An 8,705-nucleotide genomic window follows, 5' to 3' on the forward strand; every position below is an offset into this window, starting at 1 on the left:
GGAGCTGCGGCTCTGCCTGCAGAGTCCCGCTGTCTGCACGCGTGCTGGCTCTCGGCTGTGTCTGCATAAGCAGCTGTCGTGCCGGTGTTACGTCTGCGCTGTACCAACCAACTCCGAAACGAGCTGTGCCGCTTAAAATAGCCCTGTTCACTTCGGATCGCGAACTGATGGAATGTTTCGTGTTGCTACGAAAGCAGCGCTCGCAGTGCGGGCAGACGCCGATTGGCATCGCCTTCTCGCACAGCTCGTTTCTCCCGCGTGCGGCGGCGCGCAGCCCCGAACCCGGAGCGGCTCCCGCCCGCGGGGTCACCTTGGCGCAGCCCCTCCCCTTCCGTAGGCGCTGCTGGGCGGCGCGGCCGCCGCCATCCCGTGGTGCCCCGCGGCGGCGGGCGGGCGGGCTGCGGCATGGCGGCGGCGGCGGCGCTGGCGCTGCTGGGCCGGGCTGCGGGCCTCGCCAACGGAGCGCGGCGGCTGCTCAGGTACGGCGGGACGGGGCGGGGGACGGAGGGCCGGGGCTCCGCTCGGCGCTGATTGTTGGTGTTGCGCGCAGGGGCTGCGGCGTTGGACGCGCGGCGGAGGCGGGCTGCTGGCGGGCCATGAGCTCGGCCGAGCGCCCGAAGCGGCCCCTCAGCGCCTATTTCCGCTTCCTGAGGGACAACCAGCCCGCCTTCCGCCAGCAGAACCCAGGTAGGGCGGCGAGCAGCGGGCGTACGGAGTTGGTACGGGAGAAAGGTGCTCGTGGCAGCTTTTCCTCGAGGAAAGCTGGCTGAAAACTCAGTGTTTTTTCTTCTGCTGTGTGACGTGCAGATCTGAACAGCTTGGAGCTGGTGAAGAAGCTGGCCGGTGTTTGGAGGGAGCTGCCGGCCTCGCAGAAGCAGGTCAGTGCTCGTCGGTGTGTGATGTAGCGCCTGCTGCTTTGGGCTGCTTGTCTGTTAGCACAGACATGGCTTCTCGAAGTCCGGGCTTCTCTGCTTGCCTTATTTCTTGAAAAGTTTCAAATAATGGTATAAAACATCTCCACAGACTCAGCTGTAAGTGCCAACTATAGCAAATTAGTGTTTTGCTTTGATTCCTGTTAGCAGCGAGTTCCTTTGTTGTGAGCAGCTGAATGCTCACGTCCTTTCTGAACTTGAGGCTGTTACTACAAGGTTTGTCTTCTCCTTTGTGTGTCAGAAATGGAGAGAAGGATGGTGCTGTTCCAGAGCTTGGTGCTCTGATAATAAGGCCATGATTTTATGATGCTGCTGTACTCGGTGCTGGTGGTTGTGAGAATGCGTTTGGGGACTGAAGCACTCGTGTGCTGACATGGGTCAGCATAGTGAAAAGCAATTGTTTCAATTGAGCTTCAGCTTTCCCATCATCTGTGGGAGAGTAATATTTCATTGAGCTGCATTTGATTTGCCTGATGTCAGATGCTGTGTCATCACGTTAACTAAGGTGATTAATGGGGTGCACCCAGGTTTTGAATCCATTCTTTTGAATTTGTTCTGCTGCTCAGACCTAAATGTAATATGGCAGTCTGCAAACTTAGGTTGTACAGTAGTCTGTGAACTAAACTAGTAGGCTAGAAGTGTTGGCTTCTGATATTCAAGTGCATGGATTTGAGAATACAAGGCACCGTGCTTAGCTGAATGAAAGTACACTGTTAAGGCTGATAGTTGTATTGTAGGTTTACGAGGAAGCAAGGAAGACAGACTGGCGAAAATACGAAGAGCAGTTGGCTGCATACAAAGCACAGCTAACTCCAGCCCAGGCTGCAGCTTTGAAAGAAGAAAGGAGAAAACGGCTGGCAAAAAGAAGATCCTTCAGGATAAAGAGAGTAAGTGTTTTCAAGGTAACTTGCAGCACCTCAGGCCACCATAAGAACATGTCAGGGATGGAGGAAAAAAAACCAACAGTAAGTGCAATTACATCCATAATCTGTTGTACTTTCTCTGTGACTTCCCTGTATACAAAGCATTCTCATAGCAGAAACTACCTTTTTTCCCCCTGGAAATTTGTTCATTGTGTTCAATCTTGGCTCCCACAAAGTTACCCACCTGCTCTTTGCTCTGCAAGCATACAGTATTTCACACCATAACCAAAACTGTATGAAGATAATTAAAAAAAAAAACCAACATCATTACTTTCTTGCAGAGTTGAATTTAGTAAGAGTCTTTGGTCTTCAGAACCAGACTTAGCTGAAGTAAGAATCAGTCTGTATATACTTTTTGTATGAAATATGAACGCTGATGGGAATTTTGGTTTTGTAGAAAAAGGTGTGTCGGACGGATTGAATAGCTTTTATTGTTTTTGAAGGAATTGACTGTGCTTGGAAAACCTAAAAGACCTCGAAGTGGCTTCAACATTTTTGTATCAGAAAACTTTCAGCAGAGCAAAGGACTTTCACCTACGGTAAGCAAACTAGGAAGGGTTTATTTGAATAGTACTTACCTATAGCAGCAATAGCTGTCTTAAAAAATATGGTGAGTGTAATAACCATTACATTCAGAAAATGTGTCCTGGATTCTGTTGCTTTCAAAGTAATGCTTTGAACTAACATTTCAGTATCTGAATATTCCTATGCTCAAGTGGGTTTTTTGTGTCTGTTTTGTTGGTGCTTTTTCTTTATTATTTTATTTTAACTATGGTGATCTGGCTATTCTGCTCATGGCACATCCTGTATAAACTGCTGTGTGGAGATAGAGGCTTAAAATTCTTCCTGTACTTTGTACACGTCAGAGCTAAACATTTCATGCAGCTCTACTTTGTTTTGAGCTAGAAATACATGAGTTAATCAAGTGCTTACAGTGGTCTGCTACCAATTTTGCCATGAAAAGATGGCATTTGTTTGCAGAAGCACTTTGCTATGTTAATTAATGTTTAATGAGGATGTTGATATGTTTTGCAGCAATTAATTCAGGATGGTGGAAATAGTTGAGTTCCTCAGCTTTCTTTTTACAAGACAGGTATCTCCAGTCAGCTGAGGCCCAGTTTGACAAGCATGTAGCTCGGTACTCTTAAAGTGATGGAAAATTTCCTGTGGATGTGGTTAATTCTTGTGTGGCTTTGTTTTAAATTAAGCCAATAGGAAGGATCAGAGGTAGCCGTGTTAACAAAAGTTACTTAATCTGTTAGGTCTGCCTCCTTTTGCTGTAACCTTACTAACTTTATCTATGCCAGTATCATCTGTAGAAATGTCTATAATGATGCCCAGCAAGCTGTCAAATCATGTCTTCAATTATTTACCTAAGCCAAGAGTCTGGGGTAATAAACCTTTATGACTTGACTTGCTTTTTTACACTGGTTTACACCTGGCTTTCAACTGTAACCCTCTATGATGTCTGGCATTAAAATAATGTTCATGTATTGCGTGCTCAATATTCCGCAGGCAAAGCTGAAGCAGTTATTTGAAACGTGGCAAAATCTATCCAGTTCTCAAAAGCAGGTATGTTTGTGGTTTTTAATGATACACAGTAAAAGCAATTTTGCACATAATTTTTTAACTTGATCTTGGGTACTTTTCTGCCAACTATTAAAAGTGTATTTAAATACGAATTTGCAAGTCATTATTTGAAAATATTTTGATATTAAATCTTCATATTTTTTCAAGTTTTCATAGAATCATAAAGGTTGGAAAAGACTACAGAGACCATCTAGTACAGTTGTCAGCCCACCATGCCCACTATCCTGTGTCCCTCGTGGCCACTTTTACCCTTTTCTTCAAAACTTCCAGGCACAGTGATTCCTCCATCTCCCTGAGCAGCCTGTTCCAATACCTCACCACTCTTTTTCCTAATACCCAACCAGAACTTCTCCTGGCACAACTTGAGGCCATAACTTCATGTCCTACTTTTGTTATTGGGAGCAGACCCGCACCTCATCACCACCTCCTTTCTGGTAGTTGTAGAGAGTGATAAGGTTTCCCCTGTGCCTCCTGTTCTCCAGCCCACCTCCTTTAGCTGCTCCCTGTAAGAAACGTGCTTCAGACCATTCACAGTTTCATTGCCCTTCTCTAGACACGCTCCAGGGCCACTGTCTCTCCCTTGTGAGGACCTTTCTGTCCTTTTTCCTGAATGCCCTTTTTCCACAGGGTTTTGAATGTGTACTGAAAATACGTGTGAAGTTCGTATTCTTTCTGTAGTAATAACCAACTTGTGCAGAAATGCCTATTCGTGTTCTTTACAGAAGCTTGCTCTCTCAGACTAGCACACAAATAAGATGCCTTAGTTGCCTGTAACAATACTGAATTAGCTTCCTCCTTGGGAATGACCATCTGTTGATGTTCCCCATCATTCAGTGTTAGCATTTTGTGTTTTTGTTCAAGTTGGAAGTTTTTTCAGTTTGCTGGAGGTAAAAATGGACACCTGGGATGAGTACTGCACAGTTTTTATAGTTAGTTCCCTTTCTGTCAAAGGGGAGGATGTGGCATGGCAGTTACCCAGATACAGCCCCTTAGATGACTGTAGAGATGTGTTTTTCTTTCAGCCATACCTGCAGCTTGCTCAAGATGATAAGGTTCGGTATCAAAATGAAATGAAATCATGGGAAGCAAAAATGATTGAACTTGGACGTGAAGATTTGATACGTTCCAGAGAACAGCGGCCAAAAAAGAAGACTGACACTGCCCAGGAAAGCTCCAAAGCTTCGCTGCGTGAAAGCCTGGCAAAGCTCAAGTTGAAAAAATCTGAAGAATAAAACAGTTACGTATGTAATGTCTTTATCCTGCTGTGCTAATGCTGCAGTCAGGGTTAGGGCTGAAGGTTGGAAAACTCACGGGGGGGCTGCTGGAGACATTGGAAAGGGAAGTGATGGGGAAAGAGAATTCGGTGTCTCTTGGAACTGACTTAATCATGGCAGGTGTAACCTGAGCTGTGTAACGAGAATTGGTTAATCAAGCTGTGAATGGTGGCAATCACTGACATCAGCAGAGCTCTCCTACAATGGTAGATACCAGCTAGCTTTTGTAAGAGATTTTTTTTTTTTTTTTATGAAAGCGAGAATATTCTACTATGTTACCATTTAATTCTGTAACTAGGAGCTGAAACCTGAAATACGCTGCTGTGTTTTATTCCCTCCATGGTAGTGATAGAGAAGGCGAGCATTTCAAGGCGCAGGAAATGCGACATGCTAACTTCGGGTTTGTTCTTTTTGTATGTATCAGTCTGTGTATACCACTTACATCGTGTTTCATTAAAGACCTTATGAATTTTGTACAAATATAGCTCCATCGGAGTGCTTTTCTCTGCTGGAACACCAACCCTTCTGCTTTCACATCGGTGTGAAAGCGCCCTCAGGGGGAAGGGAATGTGTGCATGTTGGCTTTAGGTGCTGTGAACACCAGTATTGTGAGGGGCTGCTGCTTCGTTTATTTTTTTCTAGGAGAATCGTGGAGAACCTGTCTTTTTAGCAGGAGGGCAACCTTTTCACCGGTTTGGGGGATTTCACGTAGGGAGCTAATTACGAGTTGGCGCGTGTATTTTGTGCACCCAGAGCCGCTCTGGGTTTCCCTCAGGAAGAGGCGGGTGCCGCTCCGGGTTACTCGGCGGGGCGGAGCAGCCGCTGAAGCGGCGCCTTGGTGAGGGAGGGGAGGAGGGAGCGCTTCCCGCCTTCAGAGCCGCCTGCCCCGCCTCGCGCATGCGCCGTGCCGCGGGGCGGTTGGCGGGCAGCGGGCGGGATGGGGCTGCTGCAGGACTGCCAGGCCGCCTTCGGCGCCGCCGACCTGTACGGCGCGCTGGGCGTCCGCCGGGAGGCTTCGCCTGAGGAGATCCGCCGCGCCTATCACCGCGCCTCGCTCCGCGTCCACCCCGACCGGGCCGAGCCCGAAGCTAAGGAGGAGGCGACGCGGCGCTTCCAGGTGAGTGCGGGCGGGCGGCTGACTGACTGACTGACCGACTGACTGACTGACTGACCGACCGGCCCCACAGATCCTGGGCAAAGCCTACGCTGTGCTGAGCGATGCGGAGCAGCGCGCTGTGTACGACGAGCAGGGCACGGTGGATGAGGAGGGCGAGGCGCTGCGGGCCGAGCGGGACTGGCAGGAATACTGGAGGCTGCTCTTCAAGAAGGTGAGCTCCGCTCCGCTGCGGGCTGACACGCTGTGTGCTTTTTGCTGCCCGCTTTTGGCTGCCCTCCCTTCGTCTCGAGAAGGAATGGCCTAACTCAGGCGTGTGCTCTCTTGGCTTCAGATCACCGTCAAAGATATTCAAGACTTTGAGAAGAATTACAAAGATTCAGAGCAGGAGCTGGCGGATATTAAATCGGCCTACGTGGATTTTGAGGGTGACATGGACAGAATAATGGAGTCGGTGCTGTGTGTGGACTATACGGATGAGCCGAGAGTGAGGAAGATCATAGAAAGAGCCATTGATGCTGGAGAACTCCCGTCCTACAAAGCTTTTGTGAAGGAGTCCAAGCAGAAAATGACGGCAAGGAAGAGGCGGGTGGGTACCAACCAGGGACCAAAAGGAAGCAGTGTGTGCTCTATCAGCTTCTCATCTCCCTTGGTGGAAGCTTAGGATGTGCATTTGCCACAGGGTTGCAGATCTGCTCGGTACCTTCCTCTTCCACACTTCATTGCCTTTATTTTCCACTTCCCTCCCCTCTCCGTAACTATTGCTTACACCGATTCCAGTCAAATGGTTGTGAGGCTTCGAGTAGTAACAGGCTACTGCTGCTCGTACCTTCTTTCTTCTATTTCAGTATTATCCACAGTAACTTAAGACAGCTGACAATGTCCCTTCATTCAGTTACAAAGCTCCAGTCAGCGGAGCTAAGAGTACATGGGGGAAATATATAATTTACATGCTTATTGATGACTGTGAAATAACAGCCTGGGCTCAATTCTTTCCAACTTTTGTTTTTGTTTTGTTTTGACGCTTTGTACCCTGCCAATAACAGTCACCTTCAACACATAGAAAATAGAATGGCTGCTAGGACAAAGTGTGGGTACAGGGAACAAGGATGGGAATGGACTTCAGGTGATGCTCAGCACTGCCAAACAGCAAGGAGCTGCCCCACTCTACCAAACTGGCTGTGATTATTCATTGGTGGCCAAACCCAACCCTGGCAATTCTGTGATTCTGTGAAACTGTGTTTCCTTTTGGCTCTTAGTGTATCAATGCAAAAGTTAAGTGTTTAGTAACTATTGTAAGATGTCCAGGTGCAAAATACTTACCTAAAGGCTTGTTTGCTACTTCAGGCTGAAAAAGAAGCTAAGGAAGCAGAAGAGAGCAGAAAAGAACTGGGCCTCGGTGATGGAGAAGATGACTTGAAAGCGCTGATTCAAGTAAGGCCTTAAGCATCCATTGAAGATAATTGTTCCTGACTTCAAATTGTGTTATCCCTGAGCATATTTACATGTAGGATCTTTGCAGCTCTGATGGTAGGGAATGCTGATTGCCTACTTAGTTAACATTCAGAGTATGGATTTTATTACCTGTATCTTTTTTTAAATGAAGTGAGTTGTTATAATATGTTCATTTTTACTTCATACACAATTCAACTCTTTAACTTTTCTAGTTTTAGGCGGTTGGACAGGAAGTGTTAATGCTTATTTCTTTCTGAGAGATTCCATAAGGATGTAAAACTTGATCAGTCTTACTATTCTGCTTTTGTGTTTTAGGCAGTGAGGGAGGAAATAGCCTGTTTAGGTTCTATTTTTCAGTCTTGCCTTTCTTAATGCCCAGTGGGCTTGAAATGGGATGTTGAAATTAAATGATTCCTCAGATTGTGTTAGAGTTTTGGGTCTAAACAAGAAATTGGTTATTTTCCTAGCTGTATTTTGTGAATTTTTCATGTCCCTCTTGACCTCTGTCTCAATACTTCACAGAAGTATAGAACCTGGAGTACAAGGTAGGCTTTGACTCGGCTGAACTCTACCTTCTGTAGCCTGTATTCACTACTGAATATATTCCAGAGTTGGAAGTAGCTATCTAACTTCATTACAATGTTCCATATTGAGCAGTAAGAAACGTTTGTTTTGTTTTTCCTCCCCCAGAGCAGAAATAAAGACCGAAAAAAGCAAATGGATGATTTTTTGGCCCAAATGGAAGCAAAATACGGGAGTAATGCTAAAAAGGGAGGAAAGAAGACTGCAGCCAAGAAAGGAAAGAAATAAAGGACTGTGTATGCTGAAGTGTCAGGTATCATTTCAGCTGGGAACACGTGGATTTAGGAGAGTTTCAGAGTGTGTGTGCATCAACTTGCTGTGACTGAGGAGCATGGTGCAGAACGCATCGCAAACAAGAAAGACAAAGCATTCTAGTGCTACTGTTTAAAATCCTTTGGGTGCTTTTTAATTAAGGTCAAACCAATTGTTGGCTAATAGTTTTGTTACAGTAAGGAAGCGCTGAGATGCCTGGGATGGCTGCCTGTTTATTCAGCCTGTGCTGAATCACGTTCAGGACTGTCAGTATTGCTGATGGTGAAACAACGTGATTCTGCACCTCTTTGCCACTTGTTCCTGTGGCTTTTGAGTTAGAAACCTTATCCTTTTGTTGTTCACACTTTTCTAACCAATCTCGTGCAGTTCTTAGAGATCTCTGCACTACAGCTCCACAGGTGTTTTTCAGAGATTCCCCAGGTTTTATAAATACTTATGAAAATAGAAGATTTAATAAATGATTTTGCAGAACTTTGTGCTATCTTGCTTTCCCCACACCCTCTATGTTATCTAATCATTCAAAACACACTGTTCATGTTGGTACTTATTTTTATTGAAGTAA

At 46.1% G+C, this 8,705-nt stretch overlaps 2 protein-coding genes across 2 annotated transcripts; both read left to right on the forward strand.

Annotated features, from left to right (window-relative positions):
- The first annotated feature begins 351 nt into the window (after nt 1-351).
- Nucleotides 352-5,205, forward strand: TFAM (transcription factor A, mitochondrial). The gene is made up of 7 exons (XM_031602512.2): nt 352-479; nt 551-687; nt 808-878; nt 1,670-1,819; nt 2,299-2,394; nt 3,371-3,427; nt 4,468-5,205. Exons 1-7 carry the CDS (start codon nt 406-408, stop codon nt 4,675-4,677), a joined length of 795 nt encoding a protein of 264 aa, XP_031458372.2. The 5' UTR covers nt 352-405; the 3' UTR covers nt 4,678-5,205.
- A 397-nt stretch (nt 5,206-5,602) lies between these two features.
- On the forward strand, nt 5,603-8,614 carry DNAJC9 (DnaJ heat shock protein family (Hsp40) member C9). Its single transcript, XM_031602513.2, has 5 exons — nt 5,603-5,836; nt 5,907-6,047; nt 6,168-6,422; nt 7,181-7,267; nt 7,979-8,614. The coding sequence occupies exons 1-5, from the start codon at nt 5,657-5,659 to the stop codon at nt 8,096-8,098; spliced, it is 783 nt and encodes a 260-aa protein (XP_031458373.1). The 5' UTR covers nt 5,603-5,656; the 3' UTR covers nt 8,099-8,614.
- Nucleotides 8,615-8,705: the final 91 nt, after the last annotated feature.

This window comes from Phasianus colchicus, chromosome 8 (assembly GCF_987193195.1).
Source record: "Phasianus colchicus chromosome 8, bPhaCol1.hap1.1, whole genome shotgun sequence".
NCBI lineage: Eukaryota > Metazoa > Chordata > Aves > Galliformes > Phasianidae > Phasianus > Phasianus colchicus.

Excerpts from the sequence above, each read along its gene's own strand:
- TFAM (XM_031602512.2), top strand. The coding sequence starts at position 406 with ATGGCGGCGGCGGCGGCGCTGGCGCTGCTGGGCCGGGCTGCGGGCCTC. Across the intron at positions 480-550 it reads GGAGCGCGGCGGCTGCTCAG|GGGCTGCGGCGTTGGACGCG; the intron begins GTACGGCGGGAC and ends TGTTGCGCGCAG. Across the intron at positions 2,395-3,370 it reads GCAAAGGACTTTCACCTACG|GCAAAGCTGAAGCAGTTATT; the intron begins GTAAGCAAACTA and ends AATATTCCGCAG.
- DNAJC9 (XM_031602513.2), top strand. The coding sequence starts at position 5,657 with ATGGGGCTGCTGCAGGACTGCCAGGCCGCCTTCGGCGCCGCCGACCTG. Across the intron at positions 6,048-6,167 it reads GGAGGCTGCTCTTCAAGAAG|ATCACCGTCAAAGATATTCA; the intron begins GTGAGCTCCGCT and ends TCTTGGCTTCAG. Across the intron at positions 7,268-7,978 it reads ACTTGAAAGCGCTGATTCAA|AGCAGAAATAAAGACCGAAA; the intron begins GTAAGGCCTTAA and ends TTCCTCCCCCAG.